This window comes from Saccopteryx bilineata, chromosome 7, assembly GCF_036850765.1.
Source record: "Saccopteryx bilineata isolate mSacBil1 chromosome 7, mSacBil1_pri_phased_curated, whole genome shotgun sequence".
NCBI lineage: Eukaryota > Metazoa > Chordata > Mammalia > Chiroptera > Emballonuridae > Saccopteryx > Saccopteryx bilineata.
In genome coordinates, this window is record NC_089496.1 from 62,118,091 (window position 1) to 62,132,301 (window position 14,211).

The 14,211-nt window shown below is 52.6% G+C and overlaps 1 protein-coding gene across 4 annotated transcripts in view; it reads left to right on the forward strand.

Annotated features, from left to right (window-relative positions):
• ADAMTS17 (ADAM metallopeptidase with thrombospondin type 1 motif 17) overlaps positions 1–14,211 on the forward strand; it is a 212,954-nt gene that overhangs the window by 133,264 nt on the left and 65,479 nt on the right. For all 4 annotated transcript variants that reach the window (XM_066239833.1, XM_066239834.1, XM_066239835.1 and 1 more), the window contains 2 exons: positions 2,854–2,981; positions 9,690–9,810. In XM_066239833.1, the coding sequence (XP_066095930.1) occupies positions 2,854–2,981; positions 9,690–9,810 (249 nt within the window). The remainder of the gene's footprint in view (positions 1–2,853; positions 2,982–9,689; positions 9,811–14,211) is intronic.

Consider the following 14,211-nt stretch of genomic DNA (forward strand, 5'->3'; position numbering starts at 1 on the left):
TCCACCATGCTCACAACTGAGCTATTTCTAGCACCTGAGATAGAGGCTCCATGGAGCCATCCTCAACGCCTGGGGCCGATGCACTAGAACCAATCGAGCCATGGCTGCAGGAGAGGAAGAGAGACACAGAAGGGGGAGGGGGAGGGTTGGAAAAGCAGATGGTTGCTTGTCCTGTGAGTTCTGATGAGGAATCAAACCCAGGACATCCACACACTGAGCCAATTGGCCAGGGTCTACATTTCCTATTTTCTTTTTTTTTTTTTTTTTAAAGGACACTACCTTTGGGAGCTGTGTGATTCTAGCTGTACATTGTCCCCTCCCCAGTAGACTTCAAAAGCGTAGCCTTTAGCACCCAAGCTTCCCCTGCAGATAGGGAAGAGAGGAGAGCCACCCTTCCCAGGAGGAACATGCCTGACTCTCAGTGCTGTCTGTCTGGCCGTCCATCGGACATAGGAAAACCCAGGAGGCTTCCAGAGGTCTCAGGCACACGTGGGCCCCTGAGCAGGAGGGAGGCAGCACTGGCAGCAGCTGCCACATTCGTGCCCACACCTGCCGCTGTCTCCAGAGTGGCCAAGCACAGAGGTGCTCTGTTGGGTCCTTGCCCGCTTCCTGGGAGCCAGGGGAGGTCAGGCCGAGACCAACTCGCCCCTCTCCCATCTCCACGCTGCTCTGTGCGCGGAGCCCTTGTCCTCCCCTTCCTCTCTCGCTTCGGTGTTTAGTCCTCCTGCCTCGTTGAGTCAACGTAGAAACCCCCCTTCCATGTCTGTTTTTCCACCCATTTCTCTAACTCCAGAGTAAACTCCCTCCCAGCTGCCTTCTCACCGCTGTGGGATGGCTGACCTCCTCAGGTACCGGACTGTCCCCATGGCCGAGACCGACACCTCTGCCCAGGTGCCCCCTCCCGGCGGCCTTGTGGCGTGGCTACTTGGGGAAGCGGACTGCCTTCCGGGTGTTTTCACCTGCTTGTTTTTTTTTGCCTTCTTTTATTATTACTCGTTTCTCCCAAAGCAAGAAATCATGACGGCCAGTGTGCCCGCCCCCCCTTTGGTCTGAAAAGCCAACCTCAGTGTGATCGGGGCGGCCGACCTCCAGGAAGCATTGTGAAGTGGAGACCTCTCACCAAGTTCAGGGCTTTTGTGGAATCGTCAGGACTTTGTCACATAATTCAGTTTCATTTTCTTCTCCGACAGAAACAGGGGCCAGCACTTTAAAAAAAAAAAAAAAGCATTTCGCAAAGCTAAAGACTCAATAATAAATGGCCAATTCAGAGGGTGGGGAGAAGGGGGCGGCGGTTAGGGGGAGAGAAGACAGATTCTATGTGTTCCTCGCAGAATGCACTTTTGCGGAAGGCACAGTTCTCGCGTGGCCACGATAGGCCCGGTTCCTGCGGTCAGGCTCCAGGCCCCTCTGAAGCCCATTATGACTGCCCTATTCATAGCACTGCTATCACTGTGGAATTCTTTGGCGGGTTACCCACAGTTCATGAAAGGAGAAGCTATGTGTTTTCTTTTTTTTTTTTCTTTTTTTCCCCCCTCCTATTGAAAAAAAAAGAGAAAAAAAAGGAAATTCTTGCAAAGGTAGATTTTCCAAGGAAGGACTCAGGACCACAAATCCACACACCACCTCCAACCAAAGACAAAGACTCTCCTTAGAAAATATTTCAGCGTGCACAAGCCTCGACAGAAACCCGTGGCGATGGCTCCTCGCCAAACCCACCCCGTCTCTGCTCTCCCCGTGGAATCGCATTTAAGTGGAAACCTTCAAGAGCTCGGGCTGCCCCGGCCAGGCCGGCAGGCCACGTGCCCGCGGAAGTGTCGGAGGGCTTGGCAGAGGCTGCGTCTGGATGCAGACACACATTCCCGGCTCCTTCTCCCCAGCAGGGCGGAACCCCTCCAGGTCGGAGCCTCCCAGGGGACGGAGAGGAGGATGGGGAGGTTTCTCGGGCTCCCGCTCAGCCGGGCTGGCTGGAGTCGCTTAGCAGAAGAGATGGAACGGGTGTCTCACCGGTCCTCGGGGGCTAGGGTGAGGCTCTGAGGCTGGGGCCTCTGAAGATGTCGGGAGCTGCTCTCCACGTCCAATACCACTGACGAGTCATTCCTTCCTGCCCTCGCTGTAGAAGGCCCACATGCAGGCCGAAGGGTGGCCCCCAGAGCCTACCATGTAAGTCCTTACCCCTTAAACCCAAGTCCTTTGGGTCCAGATGTGGTTCAGAATTTGAGGATTTTATGGGCTAGATAACAACAGTGCAGCAACCATTTATTACTTAATACCCTCAGCGAGGTCTGGGGAAACACCCCACCGTTGGATACATGGACGCCTCTCCCAGGGAACCCATGAACATCAGTCTCCACTGGGACACTGGGCATGACCAACAGCCTCCTGTCAGCCAGGGCTGGTCCCACTGGCCAGTGTGCTCGCCACGGAGGGAAGGAAGTGCTTGCCACGCTCAGAGCTTTTGCAATTCCTGAACTGCGGACAAGGTTGTCTAGACTTTTTTGAGATCCACCAACCGTTAGTGGACACAACATCTCTGTCAGAATTACCATGTTGATGTCCCAGGAGAGAGACTCTGGTCCAGATATGGTCAGATGGCCAATGTTGGCCCAGTCAACTAAGACCTGACTGTGAAGTCACGGTGGGGAAAGAGACTCTGACTGGTCCCGCTCACCCACCCAGGACCCCTGGAAGGACCTACGAGGTTGACTCATGGTGCAGACACAGGTCCCAGTGGAGGCAACACAGAGGTGTTGGTATTTCTTTCTCTGCAGGTTCCTTTGCAAAATCACGGCCTACACCCTGCGTGGCCCGCATGTCCTTTCTCATATCAACATTCACCCCTCTCTCCGTCCTCAGATAAGCCGTGTGAACTGTACTGCTCACCCCTGGGGAAGGAGTCTCCGCTGCTGGTGGCCGAGAGGGTCCTGGATGGCACGCCCTGCGGGCCCTACGAGACCGACCTCTGTGTCCACGGCAGTTGCCAGGTGACGTGCTTTCTTTGTGTCCTCAGTGGGGCTCCAAAGGGGAGGCGCCCTCTCTCCAGAGTGGCTCGGCCTGGGGCAGGGGCCTGGGGACACCCGCGAGAGTGGGTTTTCTGAGAAAGGGGCCAGGGGTGCTGCCTCCCACCGTTTGGCATCCCTCCTGCAGGATCACCGGCAGGCCAGCCTGGAGATGAGGTTCTGAAATGTTCAAAAAATGTTGAAGTAACTTCAGACGTTGTGACCGGGGGACGAGCAGGTGCAATGCTGAGAGACTAGACTGGGGTACAAAACAAATAGAACCGGGCAGGTTCCTGTGCGAGTGGGACCCAGGGGGTACACAGGTCTGGCTTTTGGGGACCATTCCACCCACTGGGATATAGTCTCCATACCCCATCCCCATGTTGGATGTCTGATGTCTATGACTCATCAGAACAATGATAAATGTCCTTTAAGGAGACAGAAAGGGAAGGGGAAGGTGCCTGCACTGGGGACCCACCTGTGGCCAGGTCCTCCCACCCTGACGGGACTTAGGAGACTCCGCTGCTCTCTGCCCATCAGCAGGGCACCCTCCTGAGTGCAGCAGCGGGGGCCGGGAGTGGCCCAGGGGATGCCCCTGGACGGTGCCATGTGTGCCTCATTTCCTGGTGACTCAGTGCAGTCCGAGCCTGTCATGTGAGAGCCCCAGAAAGCCCTCTCCGCCCAACCTCAGTCACATGCTGTCATTACCCTTGTGGCCAAGCTTTCTCAGCTGTGTCCTCGGCAAGTGAGCCACCCAGAGTTGGAGGACACAGCACCTCCCCACACCCCAAGCCTTGAGCAGGCAGGTGGGGATCAGGTCTATGGGCGTTTGATATAGAAAGGAAAACCAGGTCTTACCTCTGACTTCTGCCTCTCCTTGTGTGGCCTTCCCTGACTTGCGTGAGACCAAGCAAGGGGTCCACTCACCAAGGGCCACAGAAGGGTCTTCCGATTCCACCAGGAGAAAAGCCCCCAGGAGTCATGTGGCTACAGATGTGTCAATGTCCCCACTCCTCCTGAAGTTGACACCCATCTCTCATCCTCAGTGTCAGCAAAATAGTAAAAAAAAACCACAAAAAAACAAAAAGCCTGAAAAACTGTAAATTCCACGGGTCATAGGGTAGAGAAGCTGTCGTCCCCCCTTAATTTTGCCACGATCCTGTCCCCAGTCCTGGAACCCACTCACTCTCTGAGGACAACAGATCTGCTTCATTATTGCTGCGTCCCCGTGCCCGGCTGAGGGCGTGGGCGGCATGGTTTTGGGGAGCAAGTGAAAGGAAGAGAGGCAGGAAGACACAGAGACAGCTTCTAGGACGACCCCTACAGCCAACCGTTTCAACCCTTGGTTGAAATGCGGAGGGAAGATTTTTTTTTTCCCCTACAAAGTCCAAACTTATCCCAATCTGGGATATTTTCGGGCAAGCTTGACAGTGTCCAGACTCGGTTGGCACTGCCTGGCTTTGTTACCAAACGCGGATCCCTGTGGGTGATAGACACTTGGTGCCCGAGAGTCTCGCCCAGCGCCCTCCAGGGGAAGGAGGCAGTGAACTAGGATGAGAAGACCCTCAGGGCTGCTGCCTTGTGTGAACAGAGGTCTTAGCATTAATTGCTGAAAGGAGGAATTGCTGAGGGTCCCCTGTAACCTGCTTGCAAGCCACGTGCAGGGTGTCTCTTTGCTCAGTTTTCTGTGAGGTTGGGCCATCCTGTAGCCTAGTGACATGCTAGGAACAATGTCCCAAATAAAGGCACTTGTGCCCTTTAGGGCAGCTCCAGCCGACCACCTCCAGAACCCTTGCCATCGTTGGCAGTGTTCTTGCCAACGTGGAGGCGTTTCTAAGAATCCTGAAGGTTTCTGGCCCAGTGGAGACCATGTTAAGTAGCCAGATGTGATCACAGCTCTGCCTGACCAGGGCCAACGGGTCCCTTCTGTGACCGTGGTTCTGATCGCAGCCTTTGCCGTCTGGGCATCTGCCCTGGACCAGGATAGCAACACTCTCTGCTCTTCAGTCAGTGTGACGCAGATGAGATGCCACTCAAGACATCATAGCCTTACGTCTGTGGTCATAGGGTCCCACCGGGCCACTGGAGTGGCAGAGAATGACCTGGGGACACTGGCCTTTCTGTACGTCACTTCATCTCCACCCTTCCATCTGTCACGAGTTCCCCCACCACCGTCATTGTCATTGCACTTACTGGCCCCTGTACTGAGTGTAGCACTAGCCAAGCATGCCCCTCGAGGTAGGGGTGCTGGAACGCAGAGTTAACAATAACACCTTTCACATTGCTTCACAGTAAGTGGAAGGGCTCCCTTGGAGCCACCTTGCTGATCGGACCCCCCCCCCCCCATCAGCTTTCAAAAGTACTGCCTTCTCTGCATGCATGCACCTCACGTGACCCACCGCCTCCAGGCAGCCCACCAGTCCTAAGAGAAGGACCTCTGTCCTGGTAGACATTGGCAGCACCTACTTGCAAGCACCACGTGAGGTTAAAAGGTTAAGAAACAACTCACTTTCTGAAGGAAGTTAAAAATACCATCTGCAATTTTTCTAACAATATTCATTCTTCAGAGAGAAACTGTAAAGATTCCTTTTAGCCCCATCGTATCATGTCAAATGTCACGAAAAGCCAAATTAGTAAAGTCATAGGGGATGAATTTTTATAATTCATAAAATGGAGCCTGCTTAAATAAGATGATAGGAAATTAAATACGAACATAGTATTTATCCTAGTTCTAGTCTCTGCCAAAGTAGAATGTTCTGGATTCCTGTGGTGGTTGTGAATGAGCAAGGCAAGGAAAATTGGTTTTAAAGAGAAGAGTAGTAAGAGTAATAATAATAAAAAAAGTCTCAGGGTTTTACAGCAGAAGATCTGTATCTATCCATGGGTATAATCTAATTATAACGGAGAAGAAGTAGAAATTACCCAAGTTACACTCGGCAGCACTTACAGAAACATTGCCGTGGTTTACTTCCTAGCGTTTTCCTTCTGTTTCTTCAGCTATTAATTTCGCTCTTTGGGGGACAGCAGCAGGCATTCTGGGAAATTCTGAGGAGCACTACCCCGGGCTGGTAGGGACCGGAGGGGACACGGGACCGATTCAAACCATAACAGGGAACATGGAAACACCATTTTCTTCTGTTTTTTTTTTTTTTTTTCTTTTTCTTTTTTCTTTTATGAGGTCTGAGCTAAGTTTCATTTCAGTGAGTCACAAATTACTTACCACGCTGAAATGCAACTTAACGGCGCTCGTAAAAGCAAGAGTGCGCAGAGGGAAGAAACACAAACAACTGTCTATTTTTCAGCAAGTCCCTATAAATCAGGAGCCCCGCAGCTAACGATCCCTCCTGTTGGCCTCCAGAGGTGGAGGGAGACATCACGTTTCCTATGCCTCTGAATGCCCCGCGTGCCTCGGAGCCGCTGACCTTCCGCGGGTGCGTCCAAGTGACGGGCACATAGGAACACACCAGGGACCGGATGCGCTTGGCTCTCCCTGAAGGCCTGAGCGCCTCATGCACAGACGCAGCCAACTCTGGGGAGGGTCACGCTTCCTAGGAACCCTAACCCGTGCGCATAGGCCAGGCCTGACGGACAGCTGGCAAAATGAAACACCTTCCTCCGCGGAGGGATCGGGTCTGATGATCTGTGTATCGCTCCCTCCGCACCTCCCCCCACCCCCAGCGGGAGCTGGCTCAGACGAGAGCTTTGGATTGCATGTTGAAAAGAGAAGCAAAATGAGTGGGTGTGTAGGAGGCGTGGTACCCTGCGTGTAGGACAAAAGAAGTGCTTCTGGAGTCTGGAGCCCATTTAGACGGACCGTTTCCATTGTACAGAATTTTTATTTGTATGCAGCGGTCTGCTAGGCAGTAGAATCACTGGTAGGACTTAGGTGGACTATAAGAGACTATGGCTTCAGAGTCCCGCCATGTAAAGAAAGGGTAACAAGCAGACAAGCAAACACACTGGGTGTTTAATGCTTGGTTGGGCACGTATTTCAACAATACCCTCCCGGTCACTGCTTTTCTTCACATCCTGACCCCTGTGGCTGACATCTCTGAAGTGTGTGACAATTGGTGCCAAAGCTTTATTGGTAGCAGGCCTAAGCGACTGAAGTTATTCCCTGCACCCTGTTATCTAATTAACCTCCCACACCAGCTTCTGGGGGACTCTAGTAGGCTGAGTCATGTGCTCGCGCCTCTTCCAACCCTGGATGCCTGGCGCAGGCGCACAGTGAGGGGAAGTAGGGGTCACCCTCTGACAAAAGAAAGATGCCCCACTTTCTGGATGACAGAAGTGGATGGAAGTGTCCCAAAGTAGCAGAGGCCAGAACCGGAACCAAAGGAGAATTGTAGCAGGAACAAAGGAATGTGCTTGAGGAGGTCCAGGATTTGGGGTAGAGGATGGGGCTAAGGAACTGGCCGACGATAATGAGATCCGTCAGGGGTTTGCGCAGCCCAGCTGACCATTGCCTGGCTCTGCACTGGGAGTTTGGGGGACTGTTGGACTATTATCTTCAGGCAGAGTATCAGAGCTCCTGTCCAGGGTTGTGTGACAGACTGTTCAGGGACAGTCCGCAGGTGCATGACCTCCTCCTGGCCCTTGAGCATTGGCACTTACCCTGTTGAGTTTCGCAGAGGAGACTCCAGCCTTCCACCCACCGGTCCTGAGTGGAAGCCCTCCACGGGTCACCCCACCTACCCACCCCCCTCTCTCAAAGCGAGCTCCCGGGTTGGTCGTTCTGCGAGCCTCCCTCTCCCGCATGAGTGGTCAGCCAGAGATGATCTGCCATTTGAAGAAAAACCAGAAGCAGGAATAAGAAAAGACCAAGAAAAACAAACAAAAAACTCACCCTGGCAGAAAATGGAGGTAATTACAGAAGTCTGCAGCCAAGTCACCCACCAAGCATGAGAGCAAAATAAAGTAATTTTGAGATATAGAAGAAATCAGAAATGCTATTTTCCAGGCGTCCATCTGGAGAAATGACATGTAGTTCAACAAAACAAGGGTGAAGCCGGGAAAGGGGACAGGAATAGGAGGAGCTGGCTAGCAGGAGCCCAGGACAGGTAGGGGTGGGGGCCATGCCACCCGCCCGGAAGCCTTCAGTCCAAATCAGAGTAAGTCAGTGCCGTCCCTGCAATGGAAGGGAGAGAATGAGGGCGTCGCTGGAAGATGGCTGTTTAGCTGAAAATGGAAGAAAGTGCCTTTCTTCCCAGCCAGAAAAAGAAAAAACAAAACACAAAAAAATACAAAGTCCATCAAAACCTATAGGAGAAAGTCCTGGTTCAGATATGAGAGCTGAACTGCACCATTGGGGGGTGGGGGGTTCTCGGGCTGGGGCTTGGCAGGGACAGGCACAGGACCTGTAGTGAAAACCGGTCTCCTAATCCCAATTTTGCCCAGGGCCCAGACAGAGAAGGGGGGGAGGGGGACGACAGACTCCTACATTCTCCCAACCGGGATCCACCCAGCATGCCCACCAGGGGGCGATGCTCTGCCCATCTGGGGCGTTGCTCCATTGTAGCCGGAGCCATTCTAGCGCCTGAGGCAGAGGCTATGGAGCCATCCTCAGCGCCAGGGCCAACTTTGCTCCAATGGAGTCTTGGCTGCGGGGACGGGAAGAAAGAGAGAGGAAGGAGAGGAGGAAGGGTGGAGAAGGAGATGGGCGCTTCTCCTGTGTGCCCTGACTGGGAATTGAACCCGAGACTTCCACATGCCGGGCTGATGCTCTACCACTGAGCCAACCAGCCAGGGCCAAGAGGTCATTATTTTTATGCATTTATTGAACACCTATTATGGAATCATGTGAGATCAGGGCCACGTCGGGTGGAGTGTGGAAATGGCTGTTGCCTACCTGTGACCTCTGCCTCGGGTTTCCCTAGAAGGGAGCAGGGACGTCAGGTCTCAGAGTGACTTTTGGGAGCTCTTTTGCCTTCCTGGGCCCCTGCTCTATAAAAAATACTAAAGAATATGACCTGGTTTGTTAGCTCAGGTGGTTAGAACGTCATCCCGATATGTCAAGGTTGCGGGTTCGATCCCAGTCAGGGCGCATACAAGAATCACCCAATGAGTGAGTAAGTAAGTAGAACAATAAACTGATGTCTGTCTCTCCCCTGCCTCCTTCTCTCCCCTTCTCTCCTCTTCTCCACCCCTTCTTATCCTCCCCCTTTCCCTCTAAAATTAATTTTAAAAAGTATATTTTTGGGAGGGAAGGAGGGAGAGGGTGAGGGGGAGGGGTACAAAGAAAACTAGATAGAAGGTGATGGAGGACAATCTGACTTTGGGTGATGGGTATGCAACAGAATTGAATGACAAGATAACCTGGACATGTTTTCTTTGAATATATGTACCCTGATTTATTGATGTCACCCCATTAAAATAAAAAGTTATTTATAAAAAAACAAAAATAAAAAGCAAAATATATATTTTTTTTCTAAAAAAGAATGTATTTGATGACTGTGGGTATGACAGACATATTTCAAGCCAGATTTCATTCATTTATTTTTCTCTTCTGACTTTAAAATAAATTAGAATGATTTCTCGGGCCTCTGAGAGTATCGTGCCTGCCCCCCCGCCCCCCCCCCCCACGCCTCACCATGCCTCGTGGGCCCTGATGGAGCAGTCAGCTCCGCGGGGCATCCCCATGAAAAGCCTCTCTGGGTCTCAAACACAGAATAACCCAGCTCTCTGGTCATTTAGAAAATCGGCTGTGATGGAATCATCGGGTCAGCGGCCAAAGAGGACCGGTGCGGGGTCTGCAGCGGGGACGGCAAGACCTGCCGCGTGGTGAAGGGCGACTTCAGCCACTCTCGGGGGACAGGTGAGCGCAAGGCCTGATGGGACAGCTGTCGTGAGTTGTACATTGTATTCCCTTGGTCCCTCCTCCGACAGCCCCGTGTTTCTCATTTAAGGGCGAGTTGATAGCAGATGGGGTGACCTAGAACCCGGTCTCATCGGCTCCGAAAGGCAGAGAGTCATTCCATCCTGTGCGATGCAGGCTTCTGGTCTAGAAAGCAGAGGCCTGTGCGAGAATTCGCGTCGGCCCCGTGGCCCCTGCAGGGAGCCGGGCGTCCACGGGAACAGCTCTGCCGGGCCCGGTAGCCATGGGCCAGTTCACAATAAACAGATGTCACAGCTGAGCCCTCAGCCCCATGAGCCACACCCAGTGCTCTGCTGCTGCCTGTGGCATGGCGCCCGCAGTGGAGGGCACAGGGGAGGATGTGCTGCCCTGCCACGTCTGACGTCATGTTCTCTCTTTGGACCCTGGCACGAGACTTGGACCTCACCCATGACAGCAGTGCAGGCAGGGACAAAGCCTCTGCAGCTGGCCCAGGGCTTCCTGATGATTTAAACAATGTATTTTAAAATTGGAAGCCTTGGAACCCTTGGCTTCAGCTCAATGTGGGTCTGAGCTCCGATAAACCGAGTCGGCTGCAGTGGCCCCCTCCTGCAGAAGGCGGGCGGGGCCCGGCCACACCCATGCCCGCTCCCCAGGCTTTCTCGCAGTGGGGAGAACGTGTGGGAAGGTTCCACCACCCACCTTGGAAAGCGGGCACCGTGTGCAACAAAGCAGCTGCCGTAGGAGAGAACCCAGATTGGGGCTGGAGGGTTGTCCCCTCCCCCAGCGTCTCATCCAGCTCAGGGCCTGTGGTCTTGCTGTGGGCAGACCTGCTCCTCCGTCCACAGAAACGGCCTTCTCTGCTGCCCCCCTTTCTCCCTCCTACCCTGTGCCCAGCCCTGTCTGGGCACCGGACGTTGGTGGCTGCGAGCGTGCAGCCTCCCGCCCCGGGAGGTCGGCCTCTGTGGCCGTGGCGGTACGTTCCCCGTGGCAGGACAGATGGCCATGGTACGCATCCTGGGAGTGGCCATCCCTACCCTGGCTGGCGGCCCGTAGCAGGCTTTGCTCCAGCTCCTGGAACACGAAACCATAGCCCGGGCTCAGAGAAACATAAGCACATGTCAGCTCCACCTGCCTGCAAACATTCTCTCATTCTGAGCCATTGCCAGATGTCACACCTTCATTTAACAGTTTAACGCAGTTTTATTCCCTCCTCACCCCCCCCCCCCCCCCCGCACACACACGTCCTCACCTTTAGAGTCTGTGAGCATAAGCTCACACCAGCAGGGGTTCTGATTTTTTAAGATGGGCATGGAATTCACTCCCACGTGAATGAACCCCTGGCCGTTTGGTCTTCTAGGGTTTGGTCCTTTCGCCCAATGAGCCTTTATTCTGTGTGACTACGTCAGACGCATGCGCTGTACAGAATTGAAACCTTAACTATCAGCAAGTCGGTTGCTGTACCAGGAGGGGACCCCTCCCTAGGGAAACAGCTTGAGTCCGTGAGTGAGCTCAGTGGGGGGGACTGCGGGGCGCCTCACCCAGGGCTGCAGGCAGAGGAGAGTGACCCCTGAGTCCTAAAGAACAAGTAGAAATGGACCATCAGTGGGGATAGGGGCCAGACTATTTCAGGCTGAAGGGAAAACCCACCTGAGAAAAGGTGTCCAGCCCCCCCCTCCCCCTGCTATCTCAGGTACTCTTGAGTGTGTCTGGAGAGACTCGGCAGCTGTCAGCTCAGATAGCAAGGTTCCTTTCATCTCTCTCCTCCCGGCTCCAGAGGCAGAATGTCTTTATCACCCTCAAGGGTGAGTATCAAAGAGAAATACCATACCAGAAAGATACAAAGCAATCAGCACAAGCTTTTCGCCCAAGTGTATGACCTTGTCTGAACCCCCCCGGGTCCTGTGGCTACATACTTGCGCTGAGAGCACCCAGGGAGACCTGCCCAGGGACAGCGGTGTCCACGCCCTCCGTGATGTCCTCCTGTGTCCTTGCAGAGTCCCGGGCACCCTGAGTGCAGGTCGCTTACTACCCTCAGGCCTGGTGCCTCCTAGCTCTGAACAGATAAGGTGGTTGACAGCCTATCTGTGGAGGAAAACCACTCGAGGTGACAGTCACACTGTTTTTCTCATTGGGGGAGGGGGCACTCAAGCCTGTGGCTGCGTTGAAATAGCTAAGTGTCTTGAATATAGTATTTGCAAGTTCTTGGTAGGATGTTTTTACTGTGCTCATGAAATTGTCGTTTTTAACACTGTTACCTTTATCCTGTGCTGTCCTTGGCACTAAGAAAGGTGACTGGGGTCCACAGACCTGCAGGGCATACCTGGATGGGAGTCCTTACTGGGAACCCACCCCCAGTGACCCATGAATTCTGCATCCCTTTGCATTTTTGTTCTTAAACAAAACCTTCTTTCCTAAACCATCTGTTTTTAAAAGGGAGAGTGACACCATCTATCCCATTTGAGTGTGGTGAGAACTGTATGTCACGTATTTATTCTAGTTTGCCGTTAGAACCCCTGCCCTGTGCCAGGTGCGAGGTTCCGGTAGGGAAATCGGCCCTTACGTGATGGTGGCACGTAAGGACGCTGTGCCCCGCTGTGGTTAGGCACCTCGGCACCTTTTCCTGAAGCGTGCACACAAACCAATGGCCATCTGTTTCTTTTTCTCAGTCAAGAACCATCTTTGCACGAAGGTATCCACCTGTGTGATGGCAAAGGCTGCCCCCAAGTGTTTCTCGTGTAAGCTGTTAGGACATGACGTGCCGGTCCAGCGGCGAAGCGCCCAGTGTGGGACCCTTGCGATGCTTACGCGCCTCAATGCTTTCTGGGTAGATGGGCGGGAAGGAGCCGCACAGGTGCCATGGATAAACTCAGAGGCCGTTGATTGCATACGTATAATTGATAAACACAGGAGGCTGTTGATTGCTTTACACATTATTGATGCGGGAGAGTGGCTGTCAACAAGAAGAACAAGGGAATAAAACTGGCTTTAAAACTAGTCTACAAGATAAGGAGTCCCAGGGTTGATTGGAGACCAGATAGGAACGTGTCAGCATGCCAGGGGCGCATCCTTGCCCTCCGTGGCCACGCCTGGCATTTTGGCAGAAAATTGCAAGGCTGTGCCAGAGACTTTAGCCACAGGTGGCAATTGGCTGGATAGGAAGTTTCCAGATGACAGTGCTGGGTTTCCCACGGGTCAGAGGGCACTTGGTAACACCCTCCTGGCTTTCCCACAGGTCAGAGGGCACTTGGTAACATCCTCCTGGCTTTCCCACAGGTCAGAAGGCACTTGGTAACACTCTCCTGGCTTTCCCACAGATCAGAGGGCACTTGGTAACATCCTCCTGGCTTTCCCATGGGCCAGAGGGCACTTGGTACACCCTCCTGGCTTTCCCACAGGTCAGAGGGCACTTGGTACACCCTCCTGGCTTTTCCACAGGTCAGAGGGCACTTGGTAACACCCTCCTGGCTTTCCCACAGGTCAGAGGGCACTTGGTAACACCCTCCTGGCTTTCCCACAGGTCAGAGGGCACTTGGTAACATCCTCCTGGCTTTCCTGCTGACACTCAAGGTCGTGGCCTTGTGCTGGCTCGTCTGCACTGACCTCACGTTCTGTGGGGTGAACAAGAGGACTAGTCTAGCCTCGTGAGCTTCCCAAGCAATAAATTCGTTCTAATTAGACCCAGACAACCTCCAGAGTAAACAAAGACAGTAATACTCTCATAAACAACTTTCGTAAAAAGGGGGAAATATAAACTAATACAAAAAACCTCTCCAAATATTCTCTGAATTAATTACAAAAAAAGAACTTTATTTGGTTTCTGTTGTGTTTTTTTTTTTTTTAATATAAATTTGATACAACCTGGGGGAAAATCCAGTCCTTATCCACATAGCCAGGGTTTTACCTGTGTTTTCTCATGGTACCCTACCAGCGAAATGGTTTTCTTCCAAAGAAAGTTAAGGTTACTGAAAACGCCAGGAAAAAAAATGCAACTCTCCCCCCCCCCCAATCATCTAAAACCAAGTCTATTAAGGAAATTCAAACAAGAATTCTTGCACAGGAAAATGTGCTCATGGCTTCGTGAGCACCAGTAATCAGAGGAGTTGGAACCTGTTTAAAGACGTCACTTTGAACTTCGTTCTAATGACTTGTCCTTTGGTCAGAAATGGCTCCTTCTAGAACAATGGCAAAGGCGTTGAATTTATCCATGGCTTCTCTTTAAACCAAATTGTGTCCCTCTAACTGGGTTTCTCCTGCTTCATGGCAGAGACGAGCATGGGAAATTATTCCAAAGATAAAGTCTTAGCAACCTGACCTAAGAGATGACTCTGTCGTGAATTCTTTTTTTTTATAAATAAGTTTTTATTTTAATGGGGTGACATC